At 45.8% G+C, this 24,484-nt stretch overlaps 1 protein-coding gene across 1 annotated transcript in view; it reads left to right on the top strand.

Annotated features, from left to right (window-relative positions):
* Positions 1-24,484, top strand: part of cmya5 (cardiomyopathy associated 5) — a 115,269-nt gene that overhangs the window by 7,859 nt on the left and 82,926 nt on the right. The window contains exons 2-3 of the mRNA XM_045225964.1: positions 11,839-14,533; positions 17,255-17,776. Coding sequence (XP_045081899.1) covers positions 11,839-14,533; positions 17,255-17,776 — 3,217 coding nt within the window. The remainder of the gene's footprint in view (positions 1-11,838; positions 14,534-17,254; positions 17,777-24,484) is intronic.

Raw genomic sequence — 24,484 nt, forward strand, 5'->3', positions numbered from 1 at the left:
AGCAGTAGCCGCTGCGGAAATGGACAGCTCATAGTGCTGAAAGTAGGCAAATTCAAGATCTTTCCACCCCTACTCTTGTCCACGGTGGTCTGCAAAGCCACAACCTTCTGGCCCGCAACCCTATCAAAATTCCTACATTGCCATGTAATTCTTACAAGACGAAGAACAGTTCCTAAAACTTCATGCAGTGCATTCGGAAAGAATTCAGACCCCTTTACTTTTTCCACATTTTGTTACGTTACAGCCTTATTCTAAAATGGATTAAATAGTTTTTTCCCCTCATCAATCTATACACAATACCCCATAATGACAAAGCAAAAACAGGTTTTAAGAAAATATTTTTTTCTGATCTTGGATTTCCTATTCTTTTCTATATACTTCCATGGCTGGCTTCATTAACTATGTTTCCATCAGACGCTATGTTTTCCATCTGATCTGAAATCCTGCAGCTGTATTGATTCATGCCAGAAGTTTGATTTTGAAAATAGATTTTATTATAACTCTGGTTTCTCAAACCAACACTGACTTCTGACTATTAATGAATCTTCGTTAATAAAGTCTATATCGAATACTGATGTGTCTCTGACTGGTTATAATGTATATAGATTTGGCAGAGGTGGGCGTGTTGTCATATTCGTAAAGAGCAGTTTAAATGTTTCCCTACGCAATTTGAATGTCTAATCTTGAATGTAGGCCTTGGTAATAAAGCCCAGCTGACACTAGTAGGAATTTATCTCCCTCCCTCGGCTCCGCCTTGTGCTCTAAGGGGGGAATTACGACCATAGTTAAGCACACATAAGTGGAACGTAATTCCCTTTTTATGCACTTTTCTCTCTTTCTGATCTTGAAGTATGGCGGCAGTTTTGTCATAAGTATATTGCCAATGGAATCTCTGCTAATGAGCCCAGTGAACATTGTCCCATTGCCTGCATAAGAGATGAAAAGCTACCTAATATCCCACCCACGCATTATTACAAAGAGACATTTGGGGAATTTCAATTAGCAACATTTCATGTCTGATCTGGGGTTGTGTGACTGGGGGACTCGGATCATGCCCTAAATTGGTTTGCTTCTCTGTTTAACACTGTTGCAGATACAGTGAGGGAAAAAAGTATTTGATCCCCTGCTGATTTTGTACGTTTGCCCACTGACAAAGAAATGATTAGTCTATAATTTTAATGGTAGGTTTATTTGAACAGTGAGATACAGAATACCAACAAAAAAATCCAGAAAAACAGATGTCAAAAATGTTATAAATTGATTTGCATTTTAATAAGGGAAATAGGTATTTGACCCCCTCTCAATCAGAAAGAGATCTGGCTCCCAGGTGTCTTTTATACAGGTAACGAGCTGAGATTAGGAGCACACTCTTAAAGGGAGTGCTCCTAATCTCAGCTTGTTACCTGTAAAAAGGACACCTGTCCACAGAAGCAATCAATCAATCAGATTCCAGACTCTCCACCATGGCCAAGACCAAAGAGCTCTCCAAGGATCTCAGGGACAAGATTGTAGACCTACACAAGGCTGGAATGGGCTACAAGACCATCGCCAAGCAGCTTGGTGAGAAGGTGACAACAGTTGGTGCGATTATTCGCAAATGGTAGAAACATAAAATAACTGTCAATCTCCCTCGACCTGGGGCTCCATGCAAGATCTCACCTCGTGGAGTTGCAATGATCATGAGAATGGTGAGGAATCAGCCCAGAACTACACGGGAGGATCTTGTCAATGATTTCAAGGCAGCTGGGACCATAGTCACCAAGAAAACAATTGGTAACACACTACGCCGTGAAGGACTGAAATCCTGCAGCGCCCGCAAGGTCCCCCTGCTCAAGAAAGCACATATACATAACTGTCTGAAGTTTGCCGATTAACATCTGAATGATTCAGAGGAGAACTGTGTGAAAGTGTTGTGGTCAGATGAGACCAAAATGAAGCTCTTTGGCATCAACTCAACTCGCCGTGTTTGGAGGAGGAGGAATGCTGCCTATGACCCCAAGAACACCATCCCCACCGTCAAACATGGAGGTGGAAACATTATGCTTTGGGGGTGTTTTTCTGCTAAGGAGACAGGAAAACTTCACCACATCAAAGGGACGATGGATAGGCCATGTACCGTCATATCTTGGGTGAGAACCTCCTTCCCTCAGCCATGGCATTGAAAATGGGTCGTGGATGGGTATTCCAGCATGACAATGACCCAAAACACACAGCCAAGGCAACAAAGGAGTGGCTCAAGAAGAAGCACATTAAGGTCCTGGAGTGGCCTAGCCAGTCTCCAGACCTTAATCCCATAAAAAATCTGTGGAGGGAGTTGAAGGTTTGAGTTGCCAAACGTCAGCCTCTAAACCCTAATGACTTGGAGAAGATCTGCAAAGAGGAGTGGAACAAAATCCTTCCTGAGATGTGTGCAAACCTGGTGGCCAACTACAAGAAACGTCTGACCTCTGTGATTGCCAACAAGGGTTTTGCCACCAAGTACTAAGTCATTTTTGGAGAGGGGTCAAATACTTATTTCACTCATTAAAATGCAAATCAATTTATAACATTTTTTACATGCGTTTTTCTGGATGTTGTTATTCTGTCTCTCACTGTTCAAATAAACCTACCATTAAAATTATAGACTGATCATGTCTTTGTCAGTGGGCAAACGTACAAAATCAGCAGGGGATCAAATACTTTTTTCCCTCACTGTAGGTACGCATAAATTGTCCGAAAAAATTACAGGAAATACATTTTGCTTGGGCTAATGCTAAATTGACTAATACCATGTCTGACTGGCAGTCCTATAGACATTTGAGAAATAAAGTGCCTTCAGATAGTATTCATACCGCTTGACTTGTTCCTGAATTCAAAATGGATTAAATATTTTTCACCCGTCTACACACAATACCCCATAATGACCAAAATTAAAGCATGTTTTTAGAAAAGTTTGCAAATTGATGAAAAATGAAATACAAAAATATGTAATTTACATAAGTATTCACACCCCTGAGTCAAAACTTTGTAGAAGCACCTTTGGCAGCGATTACAGCTATGAGTCTTTCTGGGTAAGTCTCTAAGAGTTTTCCCCACCTGGATTGTGCAACATTTACCCATTTATTCTTTAACAAATTCTTCAAGCTCTGTCAAATTGATTGTTGATCATTGCTAGACAACCATAGATTTTCAAGCAGATTTAAGTCAAAACTGTAACTCGGCCACTCAGGAACATTCACTGTCTTCTTGGTAAGCAACCAGTGTAGATTTGGCCTTGTGTTTTCGGTTATTTATCCTAAAAAAACCTTAACGATTACGATTACAAGCATACCAATAACATGGAGCAGCCACCACTATGCTTGAAAATATGGAGAGTGGTACTCAGTAATATGTATTCAGGACAAAAAGTTAATTGCTTTGCCACATTTATTGCAGTATTACTTTAGTGCCTTGTTGCAAACTGGATGCATGTTTTGGAAAAATTGTTATTCTGTACAAGCTTTCTTCTTTTCACTCTGTCAATTAGGTTAGTATTGTGGAGTAACTACAATGTTGTTGATCCATCCTCAGTTTTCTCCTATCACAGCCATTAAACTCTGTAACTGTTTTAAAGTCACTATTGGCCTCATGGTAAAATCCCTGAGCGGTTTCCTTCCTCTCTGGCAACTGAGTTAGGAAGGACGCCTGTATCTTTGTAGTGACTGGGTGTATTGAGGCGGCAGGTAGCTTAGTGGGTAAGAGCGTTGTGCCAGTAACCGAAAGGTCGCTGGTTCTAATCCCTGAGCCGACTAGGTGAAAAATCTGTCGATGTGCCCTTAAGCAAGGCACTTAACCCTAATTGCTCCTGTAAGTCGCTCTGGATAAGAGCGTCTGCTAAATGACTAAAATGTAAATGTATTGATACACCATCCAAAGTGTAATTAATAATGTCACCATGCTCAAAGGGATATTCAATGTCTGCTTTTTTATTTTTACCAATCTACTAATAGGTGCTGTTCTTTGTGAGGCATTGAAAAACCTCCCTGGTCTTTGTGGTTGAATCTGTGTTTGAAATTCACTGCTTGATTGAGGGCTTACAGATAATTGTACGTGTGGGGTACAAAGATGAGGTAGTCATTAAAAAAACATGTTAAACACAATTATTGCAGACTGAGTGAGTCTATGCAACTTATTATGTGACTTGTTAAGCACAGTTTTACTCCTAAACTTATTTAGGCTTGCCATAACAAAGGGGTTGAATACTTATTGGCTCAAGACATTTCAGCTTTTTATTAATTTGTAAAACTTTTGAAAAACATAATTCCACTTTGACATTTTGGGTTATTGTGTGTAGGCCAGTGACAAAATATATCAATGTAATCAATTTTAAGTTCAGACTAACACAACAGAAAAAGTCATGGGGTGTGAATACTTTCTGAAGGCACTGTAGCAGGGGCGGCCTGTTCAATAGGGCGATATGGGCGACGCACTGCCAAACGGGAAAAGGAAGGGATTTTTTTTCTAATCAATTATATCACGGCAACAGTAGTTATCAGTGTTGTAATCTATACGTCTGATCTGCCACAGTGCCACACTGCCACTAAATGTCGAATCAGGCTAAAGTCGTGCTTCAAATGGCTCCCCCCCCTTTTGGGGCGATTTCAGTCAGGTTGAAAATCGCCCAGAAGTCTGTCATAGACTCCCATGTAAAATCTATTTTTTCAAATTTCAGAGCCTTCAATACAATCTCAATGGGTGTCTGTGGGCTTGCACTTACGGCGCTTTCATCATACGTTACGTAACCATGAACGTAACTGAGAAAAGAGTGGATTGTTTGAAAGAAGTTCCTTTTTGTCGGCGAACAAATGAAGATAAATTGGCAACGAAACAATTAGGACCTCCCAGACCAAATTTAATAATTCAACAGGTTTCTACTAAAGGCGGAAAGTCCTACACCCGAGGATTTTCCAAAAATTGGTACGAACGAAAAAAAGACATTGCCACTCACTCAACTGGATGACGAGGGATACAGGCTAGCTGTCCGCCGCCACAACGATGAGGTTAGTGTTGATAATCACAAGTTTACTGGATGTGGATATGGTGTAATAAAGGCAGTTTATTCAGAGGTAAATATATCTGGAATCGCGTTCACGGACCCGTTCGTCAAACTCTTAGGGAGCTATAAATTAAGCCCCATTACTTACCATATCAGATAAGAGAAATTGCTGCAGCTACATATATTTTACATCCTGGCCCTACATAGTTCACTATTTGCATCACTTACCAAAATATTACATGTGGTCATATATGCTTGGAAAGTGGAGATGCCATAGAACGTCAAAAAAGTAAACATTGCTGGAGACACATTGCCGTTTTGGAGAAGACATCGCGTTTGCTAGCGAAGAGATTTGTTGTGGCAAATGAACTTGGGCTGGGAATTGCCAGGAACCTCACGATAAGATATATGCATCAGCATTGCGAGTCTCATGATTCTATACGTATTGCGATTCGATACTGTGATTTTATTGCGCACCATATGTCTGTTGCAGAGGGATCAGAAAGCCATGAGAACGAGTTTTGATCAGTCATGGAAATAAAAGTGCTGAAAACAAATTGGCTCCCAATGTGAAAAGATTGAGAACAAGCTATGAAGGAACAATAATGGTGTTTTGGTGCAGGTACAGCCAACTAGCGCTAAAATATTGCGATATTGTCAATACAGTATATCGTAAAGTATCACTATGTAACTCGATTTCTTTCACCCCAATCCCTCAAATTAACGGTAAATAACTGAATTGTTTGCCCCACATTTAGCTAAGATGATTAGCTAGCCAGCTAAAATGTTTTAGTTAGTTAGCAGTCGCATCTACAATAGTTTACTGTCAATAACATGTCTCCAAAAATGACGTGGTGTCTCCAATTGTGTTGACATTTTACAATTGCAATGCGCATCCATGAGTATCCACTTTCTGTAGCTCAGCTGGTAGAGCATGGTGCTTGTAACGCCAAGGTAGTGGGTTCGATCCCCGGGACCACCCATACACAAAAATGTATGCACGCATGACTGTAAGTCGCTTTGGATAAAAGCGTCTGCTAAATGGCATATTATTATTATTATTATTATTATTATCTGAAGAGAGCCCCGAAACATTGTGTGCAGACATTTTATGCAATAAATGAAGTAGGTTCAATCTAGTAGTTCTGATCTTCTGATTGGTCCTGATGAGTTGGGCGAGGTCCCCTGCAGGCTACTGTCACTGTTGCATTGGCTCTGAGTCGGGTTCTCTGTCTTCAAATGTTCAGCCTAAGAGAGGGGATTTGTGTGTGTGTGTGTGTGTTTAACAGTGATGATGTGTATGTGTGTGTGTGTGTGTTTAACAGTGATGATGTGTGTGTGTGTGTGTTTGTGTGTGTGTGTGTCCTCAGAGCAAGAACTCGTGAGTTGGAAGAACTGAGAGGCCTATGGCGTGGGTGTTGTCCTTGGCCACCTGCTGACAAGGCTGACAAGATAGGACCCTTTTGTCCATTGTTATTGGATAGGAACAGAACGTATAACCAGCTCCTGACCTAAATAGATCTTAGCACAACATTTTACTCAACATATCATATTCCATATTCACTATAACAAATATATTTACTACGACATTAGCAAGAACCGCCACATCCTCAGCCGGCTAATCCAGTGTGTGAAGTTTTGCGGAGTGTTTGAGTTAGCTTTGCGAGGCAAAGATGAAACTGAGGGCTCCACCAACCCTGGTAAGCCAACACTTTTGAGATCAGTCAATAAATGCTTCTGGTATTGACTTATATGCTGCCCCTGTCTTCATGTTGTTGCTGGACATATCTTTTTTTAAATGTGTGTAGGTCACCTAAATCATCAGAAAAATTGCCCCTCCTGAGAATTTTTTCAGGAGCCGCCACTGCACTGTAGATGTCTATCTTTGGTTTGAAAATCTAAGTCAACTTACTGTACTTCTTGAACTGTGCATCTGAGAATAGTAGGAATCCAGCAAACTTCTGGAAAGTACTTAAATCTCTGAAAACCTAGCTAAAAAACATTAGCTGACATGGGCTAGTTGATCTGGACATTTCTGACAAGTTATAAATAGCTCTCTAAGGTATGCAATGACTGACATGACAAGAGGAAAACTGATGACCAATTTCTAAATTGCATCTTGTGCATTCTACTATTACAACTTTCAAGAGTAAGTTGAAAGCCCAACTGAGTTCAGCTCAGAGAACATATCGTCTGATGGAAACATAGTTAATGAACCTCGTGCCCCACTTCCTGCCCCACGGGCATGCCCCACAGTTTGGGAACCACTGCCTTAATAGACTAAATTGACATTTGTGGTTCTTTTAATAACCATTTTGCCTCAGCTGGCCATCTATTTGAAAGAATAGTTTCTAGAAATTCTTCTAATTCCTAATTAGAGGGAGTCCTTTATTCCCCTCGAAACAGACTTTAGAGAATGATGCACTCCCAAATACACATTCTATATTTTCATTTCATTTTATACATATGATGTACTAAGTGCCTTGCTAAAAAATCCACAGGGGCTGATTTTCTTGATCCCTTCTTACTGCAGCTCTCTGCCCCACACCTCCCGAGTGGCGCAGTGGTCTAAGGCACTGCATCGCAGTGCTAGCTGTGCCACTAGAGATCCTGGTTCGAATCCAGGCTCTGTCGTAGCTGGCCGTGACCGGGAGACCCATGGGGCGGCGCACAATTGGCCCAGTGTTGTCCAGGGTAGGGGAGGGAATGGCCGGCAGGGATGTAGCTCAGTTGGTAGAGCATGGCGTTTGCAACGCCAGGGTTGTGGGTTTGATTCCCACGGGGGGCCAGTATAAAAAAATAATGTATGCACTCACTAACTGTAAGTCGCTCTGGATAAGAGCGTCTGCTAAATGACGTAAATGTAAATTGCAGAATCATTAGCCTATATGTTTTACATGACAATTGTTTCTGGTGTTATCCCTAAGATCTGGAAAGCGGCACATGTCCTCCCCCTACACAACGGAGGAGATCATTTTGACTTAGATAAGTTATCGTGCATTTCCAAAGTTTTAGAATCTGGCCAACTCTCAGCTAAGAACATTTTTAACTTCTCATTCAATTCTAAATGTGCATCAGTCTGGTTTTAGACCCGGACATAGCACCGCTTCAGCTGCTACGCTTGTTCTATATTATGTGTTAAATTGCTTAGATCATAAAAAACATTGTGCTGCCTTATTTATAGACCTTTCCAAGGCCGTCGACACTGTTAACCATTACGTTCTCATTCAAAGACTGACTTGACTGAAATAGGCCTGTGTAACCCTCTCACCAGGCTCGAATTTGACACTCACGATATTACCTTACTTAGAATATCTGAACTGCATGGGATTTTAAGTGAGATGGACATCTCCAATAAGAATCCCTATTGTAAACTCACTAGGGTGAATGACAAATAGGGTATTAACTTCAGATAAAATGATTATAGACTTGGTTATTATTATAAGGATATGCTTTCCCATGCATTCAATGAAACTGAAACAGTAAATGACTCCACCAATACAACAGACATAATGTTCAAGATCTATATTATCACATTTTCAATGTACCACATCAAAATAAATACAAATAATAAACACCAATGATTTTTCCACAAACCATGTCCAAATTATTTGCAAGCTTGCTTAAACCCTGGGTGCGAGTTGGAGCTAAGAAAAATTACGACATACATAAAGTCCCGAAGTCCACCCCACATTTGTAGTTACTCACTACTTGTAGATAATACCTCAGCAAAGTATAGCAGTTCCGTGCAGGTGTCCTCACAAAAGATCCACAACTCCGTAGAAGCAACAGACATCCCGTGGAAACCCGAACTCGTTGATCGTCACAAGCAATTCTCTACAAGTCTCACACGATGCTAGGCTAACCTCTAGGATGTCGAATGTCTCCACAATGCAACGGCAGCTTCAGTCTCCACTAAGTCTTTCTTAATGAAATAATAACACTCTCTTATAGAAATAAAATCAGGATTTCCCTTCAAAACTCTGTAGGTATGGTTATATGCAGACACTTATGTATGCCATTGCTCCATCTCCTGACCAGGCTATGTTAGAGCTGCACTATGTTAGAGCTGCAATCTGACCTTGTTTCCTTACAGAAAGCTGGTTGGTTTAAAACTTGTACTTAATGCGGACAAGACTAAATTCATGCTACTCCCATCAATCCGGTTCCCGCATATACATATCTTGTAATTTGGATTGACAAAGATTGAATGACAAAACATATGGATGAGCTAGTTAGTTAGTTATTTAAAGTGGGCTTCTCTTTTCTTAAATATATATTGCTTCTCCCTAAATAGCAGAAAGCAGATTGTACAGTCAACTTTCCTGCCAGTTCTTGACTATGGTGACACCATTTACCAGATTGCAGCAGCCACTACTCTTAAAGCTTCGGATGCCGTCTACCATAGTACCCTTCTCTTTATCACAGGTGACAGTTTTAATACATCTTCGCTGTTAAAATATAAAAACATGAGATACCAAACCCGTTCACAAGGTTGGTTAACGTTTGACGTTCCTCGGCTCTCCACCGAACTAGGTAAAATCCACTTTTAGCTTTAAAGCACCTCATTGCTGGAACCATATGCAAAATAAATTACAATTGGATGTTCTGGTCCAGCTCGGGAAAATTTAAATATTGATTAGGGACTTCTTACTGAGGAATATAATTGTCTTTCTTGAATATTTGTGTTGTGCTGTATTTTACTTGTTTTATATTGTATTTGATTTTTAAGTTTGTCTTATAAATTTGTACATGCAGGGCTCCCTTGTGAAAGAGACCCTGGTCTTAATGGTGACTCCCTGCTTAAATAAAGGTCAAATATATAAAATTAACTTGTCCAGTGATCTTTTTATTGTCATTTAGAAAGTTCGCATAGAAAATAGATGTGACAATTGTCTGCTACGGTGCGATTCCATTGAACTGTTTTGTGTCAATAAAAACAGCTGGATGTAATGACGTCCCACCAAAAAAAAAAAAAAAAAAAAAGAATGTCTAATAACAACGAAATGGTTGAAGTGTTTCCATTATCCATTTAGGCACACTGCACATTAATACATTTGTGACAGCCTGTATGCCCTTCCACCTATCTGTTTAATGTCTGAGGTAGCCCACAAAAGTCAACATGGATAGAATGCAAGAAGTGACTAATATTTTAATAATTATCCTGTGCCAATGTATCGCCACGGTCCGTGCCATGGTTAAACGTGCACTCCTGTAGACTTGAAATAATTGGATGGTGAAACTTGATTCCAGCCAACCAGAGAAGCAATTCAGACATCTTGAAAGTCAAGATAATCCTTGTACTGCAAATAAATATTATTTTTATAGTTGAAAAAATAGATATATTTTTTTCCTTTTTATTATTGTTATTATTATTAATATATAGATATTTTTTGTTACCCCCTTTTTCTCCCCAATTTAGTGGTATCCAATTGGTAGTTACAGTCTTGTCCCATCGCTGCATTAAGCATTTATAAAGTGGAGGGGAGCTTTATAGTTAGATCCGTTATGACATCACGTACCTTAAAAATTATTCGGCAATCATCATTTATTTGAAAAACAGTTTCCATCATCATTTGTCACAATAAAGGGTAACACTTTATTTGGATACATCTGTAGATGCTCTACATAATATCTACAGACTATCAGTAACATTTCAACTAACTATCTACTAACCCTTACCTTAACCCTTACCCTAACCCTAAACTTAACCCTTACCCTTATTCTAAACCTTACCCTAATCCTAATCATAACCTTAGCAAGCATTTACCTATCAACAGATAGTCAGTTTCTTATCAACAGATAGTTTATTGATAGTATGTAGAGCATCTACTATCCAAGTGTGACCCAATAAAGAAAGTTTGACAAAAGAAAAATCAAACCCTGTTGAACAGATAAAAATGTTGTTGATCTTTAGAACATTTATCCTATAGCTGCCATTTCCATTACACATCCAACTGGGCACAGACATCAATTCAACGTATATTCTACGTTGGTTCAACAATGTGGAAACAACGTTGATTCAACCAGTGTGTGCCCAGTGGGATGTTGCTTTTGTTGAATAAACCTGGGTCAATGGAAACCTGCCTATTGACTCTCCCCTTTGCATGTGCCTAATTTACCAATTTTTAGCTACAACTTCTGAGTCTGTTGGAGAGGATCAGCTTGAGCAAAGTGAGGTGTAGAATCATAGATCTAGAAATATTATTCCCTACCAAATAATAGGTTTTGTGTAATCAAGATTCGCAGAGCTACGCCTCCTTTGGGTCAGGCGATACCCCCGCCAAACACACGCACACAACCAGACATTAATTGATTTATTGGAGTCAGCTTGTGTCAATTACAGAACATTTCTTAAGATTTTCTACCTGCAGCGCCACTAGCAGGATAAAGCTGGAAATACTGGTAAAAGCACAGTGCCTCATTATATGGACCAAAAAGCAGGGCCCTAGTTATAAACTGATCACCTATCTGCGCAAATGACACACACACACCCATGCGCTCATTGACTTTATACACACTTCTCAAGTTCTCAATCTTCCTCAGTTCTAAACTCATTACTCCCACACTCATCACTCATCACACACACATACATGCACGCACACACACTACAGGTTGATGCACACTTCTCCAGTTATCAAGCTGTGAAGCGGTTGAGGTAATCAATGTGAGTTTTTTTTTCTCACAGTTTGCTCTGCCCGGAGTACCCCTGAAGTACCCCCACATGTGCATTTCACTTGTAGGCCTATGTTATTATGTGTTCCCAAGTACCCCCTGTGAGAACCACTGATCTAATTCATCTCACTGCCTGTTCCTTTCTTCAGTCTGCTGGAGGTGGTCCAGGACCAGTCTGTGAAGCCCAAGCTGCAGTGTCTGATAGTGGACCCGTCCTTCTCCATGGTGACAGTTCAGCGTGAGGACAGCGGCATAGTCTGGGAGACGGCCTCCAGCCGATGCTCCACCCCCTGGGCGTCGGAGGCCAGCTACAGCTCTGACACCTACAGTTTGGACGGCTCTGCTACTGGCGGTGGCGGTGCGCAGGGCAAAATCACCATTGTCTTCGATGAGGACAAGATAGTTCGGAGGAGGAAGAGGACGAGAGGGAAGGGCAGGCTGGGGGAGAGGCTAAGGAGACCCGGGAGCTCCAGGTCTGGCTCGACACTGGGGGTGGAGAGGCCCGAGATGGCTGAGGTGTCTGTGCCCAACATCCGAGTGGAGAGTGTAGAGTCAGACACCGAGTCAGGGGAAGTGAAAGACAAAGAGCAGGAGCTGTTTAGTCTGATCTCAGAGGGTTATGAGATCCTCAACATCAAAGTCCCGTCCAAACTGCCCACGGTGGACGAGGAGGAGAGCACTGAGCTGCAGGATAACCTGTCCTACTTGGAGGAGACACCCAGGATCAGGTCCAAATCCAGACGGGGCTCTGAGGCCTTGCCTGCCCAGGACCACCCAGAAATGGAGGAGGTACAGGAGGGCACAGAAGGAGAAGAAGTAGGAGAGTCTAAGCCCTCAGAACCCACAGAGCAACAGGGGCCTCGCAGCCGCAAGGACGGCACCAGCGACATGGACTACTTTGAGGCGTTTACCCTGCTGGATGAGGAGGTGCCTGGGCAGCAGGCTCCGGAGCCAGTGGGAGACGAGGCACACACAAAGCCACAACGAGAGGAGCCTAATCTGGGGCAGAAGACAGCCACAGACAGCCTCTCTGCAGCTCCGGACGATGACTTTGTGTTTGTCACAGACATGGAGATTGCCAGCGAGCGTCTGGATGAGGTGTTCTACGGGAACAAACACCATGCACCCCCAGAGGACCTGACGAAACGGGGAGAAGAGGATGACGAGGAGAGAGGGAAGGAAGGTAGAAGGGAGAGTCTGAGGTCTCTGAAGGAGAGTGGGTCAGCACTGTTCAGCAGAGAGGAGAGCATCCTCACCCCCATCTTCCTCTCCCCGGGACCCCCTAAGATCATTGATCCCATCCTGCTAGAGGAACCCACAGCCATGTCCTTCCTCTACTCCGACCTGTACGAGGATGCCATGGGGGAGAAGGGGAGGAGCGACGAGGAAGGCTCAGAGGCAGAGTGCGTAGCGTCGGACAGATCGTTCCAGAGGCGACTGTCTGATTCAGAGGAAACAGACGGATATCTGGAGAAGTTTATCCTGAAAGATGAGACTCCCAATGTGGAGGACCAATCAGCAGAAGCGGATCGTCAAGGGGAGGGGCTAATGATGTGGTCGCAGAGTAAGTTTGAGCTGACCGGATTCCTAACGAGAGTGGTGGAAGAAGAAGAAGAGGAGAAGGAGGAGGTCAAAGCTGCAGAGATTAATGGGTACCTGCAACCAGCAGGATATAAAGAGATGGACGAATCAACAGAGATGGAGGAATCAACAGAGATGGAGGAATCAACAGAGATGGAAGAATCAACAGAGAAATCTTTGCTGCAGATCAAGGGAACTGGTCCTGTTAAAGACTCTGAGTCTGTAAATACAGACAGCAAAGTGTCTCAGGTTGAGAAGGACCATCTAGTCACAGGAAAGAAACCTGAGAAGGTTGATGTGGTAGAGGAAGCTAAAAGTGAGACAACACCTGGGGCACATGAGTCAGAGGTTGACAGACAGGAGGAGGTAGTGTCAGATAATGTATCCCATGAAACAGAGCTACTAGCTCAGGCACAGGAGGTGGAAAATTTAGAGGAAGTAGAAGAGTCTAGAGTGGTGAAACCAGCTGTAATTCAGGAGCCTGTGGTTGTACAGGTGAACCAGGTTACAACTGAAAGTAAAACAGAGACTGTAGTTAAAGCATCTGAACCTGTAAGAGCAGAGGATGCTATTAAATATCCAACTGAAGCCATAGCAGGAGCACAGGAGCTACACAGGGTGTCTCAAAAGGCACTTACTGATTCATCAAAAGTAGTTATGGCGAAAGTATCAGATGATACTAAAACGGCATCTGAAATTGCAGCTGAAGCAATCAATAGAATGGAAATGCTAGCTCAAGCACACAAAGTTGAAAAAGTAGAGAATAGATCTGAGGAGCCTGTGAGTGTAGCGGAGGAGGCCTTCCCCAGTGTCACACACAATCTTGAAGCAGAAGTAGTTCCAACTGCCCCTCCTGCAGAAGCTGCGGAGCGGTGGTCATCACCTCTAGCCCCTGCTGAGGGAGATGAGGGACAGGAGGAAGAGCCAATGAGGAAGCAGGACTTGGAAGGTGAGGATGAGTGGGTGTTCACTCCCCTCAGGAGCTTCGCTCCACAGGAAGACCTCTCTGAGCTGCACAGAGAAACTGTGGTTTCAGAGATGGAGCTGCACACTGAGGCTGGGGTCCCAGAGAGAGAGCTGCACAGGGAGACTGCAGTGGAGCTGGAATATGAGATGATCTCGCAGCAGGAGGCAAGAGAGATGCTGGTGTCTGAGACAGAGAGAAAACAGCTGTGCCCAGGCCCTTACTCTGATCTAGAGAGAGAGAGGGAGCTGGAGCAAGAAAAGGAGAGAGAGATGGAGTTGGAGAGGGAGAGAAAGAAGCAGAGGCTGAAGGAGGAGGAGAGACAGGAGAGGGAGGAGAAGGAGAGACAGGAGAAAGAGAAACAGATGGGGTTGGAGAGAGAAAGAGAAATGGAGAGGCTAAGGCTGAAGGAGGCAAAGGAGAGACAGGAGATGGAGAGGAAGGAAAAGGAGAGACAGGAGAAGGAGAGACAGATGGAGTTGGAGAGGGAGAGAGAAAGGGAGAGGCAGAGGCTGAAGGAAGAGAAAGAAAGACAGGAGATGGAGAGACAGATGGAGTTGGAGAGGGAAAGAGAAAGAGAAAAGGAGAGGCAGAGGCTGAAGGAGGAGAGGGAGAGACAGATAGAAAAGGAGAGGCAGAGACTGAAGGAAGAGAAAGAGAGGGAGGAGAGGGAGGAGAAGAAGAGACAGGAGAATGAGAGACTGGAGAGGGAAGAGAAGGAGAGACAGGGGAGAGAAAGGAAGAGGGAGAAGGAGAGAGAAAGACAGATAGAATTAGAAAGGGAGAGAGAAAGGGAGAGGCAGAGGCTGATGGAGGAGAAGGAGACACAGGAGAAGGAGAGGAAGGAAAATGAAAGACAGGAGAAGGAGAGGAAGGAAAATGAGAGACAGGAGAAGGAGAGGAAGGAAAAGGAGAGACAGGAGAGGGAGAGACAGATAGAATTGGAAAGGGAGAGAGAAAGGGAGAGGCAGAGGCTGAATGAGGAGAAGGAGAGACAGGTGAGGGAGAGACAGGAGAGGGAGAGACAGATGGAGTTGGAGAGGGAGAGAGAAAGGGAGAGGCAGAGGCTGAAGGAGGAGAGGGAGAGACAGATAGAAAAGGAGAGGCAGAGACTGAAGGAAGAGAAAGAGAGACAGGAGAGGGCGGAGAAGGAGAGGAAGGAGAGAGATGAGAAGGAGAGACAGGAGAGAGAGAGACAGATAGAATTGGAAAGGGAGAGAGAAAGGGAGAGGCAGAGCCTGAAGGAGGAGACGGAGGAGAGGGAGAGACAGATAGAAAAGGAGAGGCAGAGACTGAAGGAAGAGAAAGAGAGACAGGAGAGGGTGGAGAAGGAGAGACAGGAGAATGAGAGAGAAAGGGAGAAAGAAATGGAGAGGCTGAGGTTGAATGAAGTGAAGGAGAGACAGGAGAGGGAGAGACAGGTGAGGGAAGAGAAGGAGAGACAGGAGAGAGAAGAGAATGAGAGAGAAAGACAGATAGAATTAGTAAGGGAGAGAGAAAGGGAGAGGCAGAGGCTGATGGAGGAGAAGGAGACACGGGAGAAGGAGAGGAAGGAAAAGGAAAGACAGGAGAAGGAGAGGAAGGAAAAGGAGAGACAGGAGAAGGAGAGGAAGGAAAGGGAGAGACAGGAGATGGAGAGACAGATTGAATTGGAAAGGGAGATAGAAAGGGAGAGGCAGAGGCTGAATGAGGAGAAGGAGAGACAGGAGAGGGAGAGACAGATTGAATTGGAAAGGGAGAGAGAAAGGGAGAGGCAGAGGCTGAAGGAGGAGAGGGAGGAGAGGGAGAGACAGAAAGAAAAGGAGACGCAGAGACTGAAGGAAGAGAAAGAGAGACAGGAGAGGGCGGAGAAGGAGAGGGAGGAGAGAGAGGAGAAGGAGAGACAGGAGAGAGAGAGACAGATAGAATTGGAAAGGGAGAGAGAAAAGGAGAGGCAGAGGCTGAAGGAGGAGACGGAGGAGAGGGAGAGACAGATAGAAAAGGAGAGGCAGAGACTGAAGGAAGAGAAAGAGAGACAGGAGAGGGCGGAGAAGGAGAGGGAGGAGAGAGAGGAGAAGGAAAGACAGGAGAGAGAGAGACAGATAGAATTGGAAAGGGAGAGAGAAAAGGAGAGGCAGAGGCTGAAGGAGGAGACGGAGGAGAGGGAGAGACAGATAGAAAAGGAGAGGCAGAGACTGAAGGAAGAGAAAGAGAGACAGGAGAGGGCGGAGAAGGAGAGGGAGGAGAGAGAGGAGAAGGAAAGACAGGAGAGAGAGAGACAGATAGAATTGGAAAGGGAGAGAGAAAAGGAGAGGCAGAGGCTGAAGGAGGAGACGGAGGAGAGGGAGAGACAGATAGAAAAGGAGAGGCAGAGACTGAAGGAAGAGAAAGAGAGACAGGAGAGGGCGGAGAAGGAAAGGAAGGAGAGACAGGAGACAGAGAGACAGATAGAATTGGAAAGGGAGAGAGAAAAGGAGAGGCAGAGGCTGAAGGAGGAGAGGGAGGAGAGGGAGAGACAGATAGAAAAGGAGCGGCAGAGACTGAAGGAAGAGAAAGAGAGACAGGAGAGGGCGGAGAAGGAGAGGGAGGAGAGAGATGAGAAGGAGAGACAGGAGAGAGAGAGACAGATAGAATTGGAGAGGGAGAAAGAAAGGGAGATGCAGAGGCTGAAGAAGAAGACGGAGGAGAGGGAGAGACAGGATATGGAGAGACAGATGGAGAGGGAGAGAGAAAAGGACAGGCAGAGGCTGAAGGAAGAGAAAGAAAAACAGGAGAGGGAGAAGGAGAGACTGGAGAGGGAGGAGAGGGAGGAGAGAGAGAGAGAAAGGGAGAAAGAGATTGAGAGGCTGAAGGAAGTGAAGGAGAGGGAGGAGAAGGAGAGGGTGGAGAGGGAGAGGGAGGAGAGGGAGGAGAATGAGAGAGCGAGAGAAAGGGAAAGGGAGAGGCAGATGCTGAAGGAGGTGAAGGAGAGACAGGAGAGGGAGGAAAAGGAGAGAGTGAGGGAGAGGCAGGAGGAGAAGGAGAGGCATGAGAGGGAGAGGCAGAAGGAGGAGAAGGAGAGGCATGAGCAGGAGCGACAGATGGAGTTGGAGAGGGAAAGAGAAAGGAAGAGGCTGAAGGATGAGAAGGAGAGGGAGGAGAAGGAGAGTCAGAAGAGAGAATGGAAGGAAATACAGGAGAACGAGAGAGAAAGAGACATGCAGGGGGGTGAGAAGGAAAGACAGGCGAGGGAGATGGAGTTGGAGAGGGAGGGAGAACATCAGAAGGAAGGGGTGAGAGAAAACATCTTGAGGGATATGGAGAGGCAGAAGGAGCGAGAGATGGAGGACAGGGTAAGAGAAGAGAGAGGGCTGGATCTGCCCGCTTACGAGGAGCCCATTGAGGCTGACTATGAGATATTTGATGCGGAGGAGGAGAGCCAGGCCAGAGCAGCTGCTGCCCTACAGGGGATGGATTGCTTCTGTCTGGGCTGTGGTTGTCTGCTCTCTAAGACTGACATACTGTCTGGAGGACATCAGGATCATGAGGTCACCAGCGTGGAAACAGCCTACGAAGACATGAGGGTGAGTGACAAAGTTAGATGTTAGTGGATAGTATACACTATTCATACCACCCCATGTCACAATTCAGGTAATTCTTTATTGTGTGTCCCTTCCTGGACATTTTTCTTGCATCTTAAACTCAACAGCACAGCATCACCACATATAGTGCATTAATACATAAATGCATACAACAGTGTAAATCACGAGCAATATACAACTAGAAACAACACTTGTGGATCAGACCTGGGTTCAAATACTATTTCAGGTATTTCATTACTTTTCAATAAAATAAAGTATTAACATAACCTTTATTTGAAAGAACAAGTACAGTGGGTATCACAAGTATTCACCCCCTTGGATTTTTTCACATTTTGTTGTGTGACAAAGTGGGACTGAAATGGATTTAGTTGTGATTTTTTTTTGTCAACTACAAAGACCAGGGAGCTTTTCGAAAGCTTCATAAAGAAGGGCAGTGATTGATAAATGGGTAACAATAACAAATCAGACATTGATTAATCGTGGAGGGGTACGGTCCTGAAGAGCGGTGCTGGGTTCCGGCGCGGAACGTCCTGGATCGTTCTCTCATTCAGGACATCCACAGGCATCGTCCCCCACCGAGGCGCTGCTCCAGCAGTGGGCGCCACCGACCTTGGGGATGACCCCGGAGATGCGGTGCGGGTCGGTCGGGACGATGCCTGTGGATGTCCTGAATGAGAGAACGATCCAGGACATTCCGCGCCGGAACCCAGCACCGCTCTTCAGGACCGTACCCCTCCCAGTCGACCAGGTACTGGAGAAGCCCCCCACGATTCCGTGAGTCCAACAGCCTGCGAACGGAGTACGCCAGGGCCCTCTCAACGTCCAAGGGAGGGGGAGGTGCATCGTGGGATCCAGCACTAGCCAAGGGACCAGCTGCCACCGGCCTGAGGAGAGATACATGAATTGAGGGTGAGATACAGTAATTGACAGGGAGCTGTAATCTTTACGTCACCTCATTGACTCTCATCAGGACTTTGAACGGTCCCACAAACGGCAAGCTCAGCTTCCGGCAGGGCAGGCGGAGGGGCAGGTCCTGATTTACCCTTTCCACCTGCCCATTAGATTGGGGACGGTACCCGGAGGTGAGGCTGACCGTGACTCCCAGTCGTTCCAAGAAGGCCTTCCAGACACGGGAGGTGAATTGAGGACCACGGTCAGACACGATGTCTTCCGGCATCCCGTAGTGCCGGAAGACGTGAGAGAAGAGAGCCTCCGCATTCTGCAGGGCCATAGGGACACCAGGCAGATTAATCAAACGACAGGCTTTGGAAAACCGGTCCACAACGACCAGCATGGTGGTGTGCCCCTCCGAGGGGGAAGGTCTGTGACAAAGACTGCGGAGAGATGGGACCAGGGTCATTGTGGAACCGACAGCGGGTGGAGTTTGCCATAGGGGACGTGTCTAGGTTTCTTGCTCTGTGCGCAGGAGGAGCAGTAGGAAACGTAAACTAAGACGTCCCGGGCCAAGGTGGGTCACCAGACAGTCGATAGTACGAGCTATAACTGTGTGCACCGACACAGGTGCTGTGTGTTCCTAGGCGAGGAGACGGTCCCGCACATCAGAGGGCACATAGATACGTCCCTCTGGACAGTGGGCAGGTGAGGGCTTGTCACGAATTCTGCCGAGACTGCTCCTCCTCCTTGCTCGGGCAGGCTTCGGCGTTCGTCGTCCCAGGAGTACTAGCTGCCACCGTTGAATGTTTCGATGTTCGTTTGGTTTGGTCTGTCTGTTACACCTGTGTCTGTTTGTGTCTGATTATGTGCCCTATAAGTTTCCTGTGTTGTTTTCGTTAGTTTGTGTGTTATTGTCCGCCTGTCCGTTGGTGTCACCTGTGCTGTACTCTGGACTTTGTTTATTGTGACGCACTGTGTTGCGTTGTCGTTCGCCTCCTAGTTTTGAGGTCCTTTATTTTCTATTGTCAATACAGTTAGTAAAGTCTTGTTTGACTCAGCCTATGCGTCCTGCGTCTGACTCCTCAACCGCATCCACATCAACACTGACAGGGCTCCTGTCATAGGGCTCGACGGATGTCCGCGTCCACATTCCTCCAGCCAGTGTCACTATGCTTTCAGTACCTTCTTGACAGCCAATAACTCACGATTCCCCACGTCGTAGTTCCGCTCCGCGGGAGACAGCTTCCGTAAGTAGAAGGATGGAGTGCATTGGGAGAGAACAGCCCCTACTCCAACCTCGGAGGCGTCCACCTCCACGATGAAGGGCAGAGACGGGTCAGGGTGAGCCAGAACTGGTGCGTTCGTAAACCGTTCCTTGAGCACACGAAAGGCTTCATTGGCCTCCCCAGTCCAGTGCAGCTGCCGAGGACCTCCCTTCAGGAGGTGAATGAGTAGGTGTGTCCAAACTTTTGACTGGTACTGTATGTTAAATTACTATCATAGTTGGTTTAGCCACAGAAAAAGACAGGAACCTTCCCATCAGCCATGATTGGCTGAGATAATGGGTGGGCTGGACATGCCGGGAGATGAGTTTAGATTGGTCTGCCATGTAGCATGCTTCTGTCTATAATGTGAGCTGCTCAGTATGTGTTGATAGTCCTTTCTACCATGCCATTTTTGAAAGATATAACGTTAGCCATCGAGAACTACAAAGGTTTTGCTACTTTTCTCAACAACATTGATGTTGGAAAATGTGATGGGCTACTTTCTGCACCTGCCACGGTCAGTGTGAACCGGAGTGACTTGACACAACGCTGGCCAAACAAGATGTAGATACAAACAAAACGTTAAATGGTTCCAGTCTGCTGTGAAGCGTTCATCCATGTATATGGGTAAGAATCTAGCTACATTTTCAGATATTATATGTTTCTAATTTTGTCAGAAAGTTGTTTTCATTGCAAGTTAAAGTGTACTGTTAGCTAGCTAGCGAACGTTATCTAGCTTGCTGGCTCGCTAGCTAACATTACGTGTATGATCTGTGTAGTAATATTATTCGAAACAGCAATCCATTTGCATTAATAGTTATAGCCTAATGTTAGCTAGCTAACTTTTAACCAAGATGGTTAGCTTTAGCTACCTGCAGATTCATACTGTTTGTATTGGTAGTAGTATGAGTTGGGATTATGCCAGTTCATTGTTTAGCTAGCTAGCTAGCTACATGTCAATCAATTCAATCAATTTTATTTTATATAGCCCTTCGTACATCAGCTAATATCTCGAAGTGCTGTACAGAAACCCAGCCTAAAACCCCAAACAGCTAGTAATGCAGGTGTAGAAGCACGGTGGCTAGGAAAAACTCCCTAGAAAGGCCAAAACCTAGGAAGAAACCTAGAGAGGAACCAGGCTATGAGGGGTGGCCAGTCCTCTTCTGGCTGTGCCGGGTGGAGATTATAACAGAACCATGCCAAGATGTTCAAAAATGTTCATAAGTGACAAGCATGGTCAAATAATAATCAGGAATAAATCTCAGTTGGCTTTTCATAGCCGATCATTAAGAGTTGAAAACAGCAGGTCTGGGACAGGTAGGGGTTTCGTAACCGCAGGCAGAACAGTTGAAACTGGAATAGCAGCAAGGCCAGGCGGACTGGGGACAGCAAGGTGTCAGCATGCCCGGTAGTCCTGACGTATGGTCCTAGGGCTCAGGTTCTCAGAGAGAAAGAGAGAACGAGAGAATTAGAGAGAGCATACTTAAATTCACACAGGACACTGGATAAGACAGGAGAAGTACTCCAGGTATAACCAACTAACCCCAGCCCCCCGACACATAAACTACTGCAGCATAAATACTGGAGGCTGAGACAGGAGCGGTCCGGAGACACTGTGGCCCCATCCGAAGAAACCCCCGGACAGGGCCAAACAGGAAGGATATAACCCCACCCACTCTGCCAAAGCACAGCCCCCGCACCACTAGAGGGATATCCTCAACCACCAACTTACAATCCTGAGACAAGGCCGAGTATAGCCCACAGAGGTCTCCACCACAGCACAAACCAAGGGGGGCGCCAACCCAGACAGGAAGATCACGTCAGTAACTCAACCCACTCAAGTGACGCACCCCTCCTAGGGACGGCATGAAAGAGCACCAGCAAGCCAGTGACTCAGCCCCTGTAACAGGGTTAGAGGCAGAGAACCCCAGTGGAGAGAGGGGAACCGGCCTGGCAGAGACAGCAAGGGCTGTTCGTTGCTCCAGAGCCTTTCCGTTCACCTTCACACTCCTGGGCCAGACTACACTCAATCATATGACCTACTGAAGAGATACGTCTTCATTAAAGACTTAAAGGTTGAGACCGAGTCTGCGTCTCTCACATGGGTAGGCAGACTGTTCCATAAAAATGGAGATCTATAGGAGAAAGCCCTGCCTCCCGCTGTTTGCTTAGAAATTCTAGGGACAATTAGGAGGCCTGCGTCTTGTGACCGTAGCGTACGTATTGGTATGTACGGCAGGACCAACTCGGAAAGATAGGTAGGAGCAAGCCCATGTAACGCTTTATAGGTTAACAGTAAAACCTTGAAATCAGCCCTTGCCTTAACAGGAAGCCAGTGTAGGGAAGCTAGCACTGGAGTAATATGATCAAATTTCTTGGTTCTAGTCAGGATTCTAGCAGCCGTATTTAGCACTAACTGAAGTTTATTTAGTGCTTTATCCGGGTAGCCGGAAAGTAGAGCATTGCAGTAGTCTAACCTAGAAGTAACAAATGCATGGATTAATTTTTCTGCATCATTTTTGGACAGAAAATTTCTGATTTTTGCAATGTTACGTAGATGGAAAAAAGCTGTCCTTGAAACAGTCTTGATATGTTCGTCAAAAGAGAGATCAGGGTCAATGTCAGCTTCCTGCCTCCTGTTTGTCTCCGGGCCTCTAGAGGTCATCTGTGTTCCCCTCTGCCTTAGTTCTTCCTCGTGTGTCCTAATTAGCTTGATCCAGGTCACCTGTGCCTTGTTTCCCCTTGTGTATTTTAGCTGTGTGTTTTCCCCTTGTTTCTCACTTGGTTATTGAGTCCTGGCTATGTGTCTCCTGCTTTGTTCCACCGTGTCTTTCCAAGTAAGGTTTTCTAAGTTATCTTTAGTTTGTTTTTCTCCCCTCGTGGAGTTATTTTGTTTTGCCTCCTGTTTTGTTAACATTCCTCTTTCTGAGAAGAACTTTTGTTGGACTATTTGTGAATGGCGAAGAACCTTTGTTTTTACATTAAATCTACTGGCCTGGAGTATTGCCTTGGGTGTTTCATTTGGGTCCTACTACACCTCCTCTGTGGCTAAGGGGTATTACCCCCAGCTCTCCACATCTGAGACCGGAGTTCTAGCACGGCTTGTGAAAGAATAACCAAGTCAATCATGGACCCAGAAACACTCAGTTCCCAGGACCTGTTGGCGGTGATCACTCGACATGAGGCTTCTTTCCAGCGCCATGAAGCCGTTCTCAGCCGACAAGAGGAGCTGATGGCTAGACATTCTCAACTCCTGGCCGAAATGATGAGTTCCCTTCACCAGCTCTTTGAACGCCTCCTTGGTCCTCTCCCTTCCCCCAGGTCACCTCCCAGTGACGACAGGCCTTCTCGGTTGGCGGAGCCCCGACTACCACCTCCCAAAGCCCTTTTCTGGGGATCCAAGCTCTTGCCAGGGTTTCCTCACCTTCGAGCTCCAATCCTCAAGTTTTCCCACAGACCGTTCCAAGATTGCCTACATCATTACCCTTCTTTCAGACAAGGCGCTCGCCTGGGCCTCTGCGGTGTGGCAGTCCCAGGAGGCCTGTTGTGATTCCCACGCTGCATTTGTAGAAGAGTTCAAGCGGGTGTTCGATCATCCTGTCAGTGGGCGGGAGGCTTCCAAGCGCCTACTGTCTCTCCGTCAGGGCTCCCGAAGCACGGCAGATTTCGCCATTGATTTTCGGACCATAGCAGCAAGGAGCGGATGGAATGATGAAGCGCTGAGGGTCTGCTTTCAGGGAGGGTTATCTGAGCCCCTTCAAGGTGAGTTAGCCACCCGAGAACCAGCTGGAGATCTCGAGTCCCTCATAGCCTTGGCCATCCGCCTGGACAATCGTCTAAGAGAGCGGAGAACGGCTCGCCGCCAGGTGTCTCAGTCCCAAGTTCCTCGGAGCAGCTCTGTTTCTCCTGTTTGGACTCCGTCATTCAGAGCTTCCCCGGCTCCTGAACTGCTCCAGGATTCCCCGGAGAGCATGCAGTTAGGCCGTTCCAGGCTTTCTCCCAATGAAAGGGAACGTCGCATGAGGGAGCGTCGGTGCCTCTACTGCGGGGTTGCCGGCCACTTCCGATCCACTTGCCCCGAGCTGGGAAACGCCAGTCCCCGCCCAGCTACAGGAGGGCTGTGATGGGGAGAATTAGAGCTCCTCCTACTAACGCTGTCCTGGCTATTCCAGCCACTCTGTCCTGGGAGGGCCACCAGCATCGGGTCCAGGCTATGATCGATTCCGGTGCCGCAGGTGATTTCCTGGATGTAACCTTGGCTAAGGAACTTAAGATCCCTACCCAACTACTTCCTCATCCCCAGGCAGTTACAGCCTTAGATGGCAGACCTCTGGAACCAGGAAAGGTTACCGAGGCGACTCAGTCCCTGCGACTTACCATCTCTCAACACCAGCAGGAGGAAACCTTCTATCTCATTGACTCTCCCGAGTATCCTATTATCCTGGGTCACCCTTGGCTATGCAGACATAATCCCCAGATCGACTGGCCTACTGGCACCATTCTAAGCTGGGGTCCCACTTGCCAACTCACC

Source organism: Coregonus clupeaformis, chromosome 16 (assembly GCF_020615455.1).
Source record: "Coregonus clupeaformis isolate EN_2021a chromosome 16, ASM2061545v1, whole genome shotgun sequence".
NCBI classification, from domain to species: domain Eukaryota; kingdom Metazoa; phylum Chordata; class Actinopteri; order Salmoniformes; family Salmonidae; genus Coregonus; species Coregonus clupeaformis.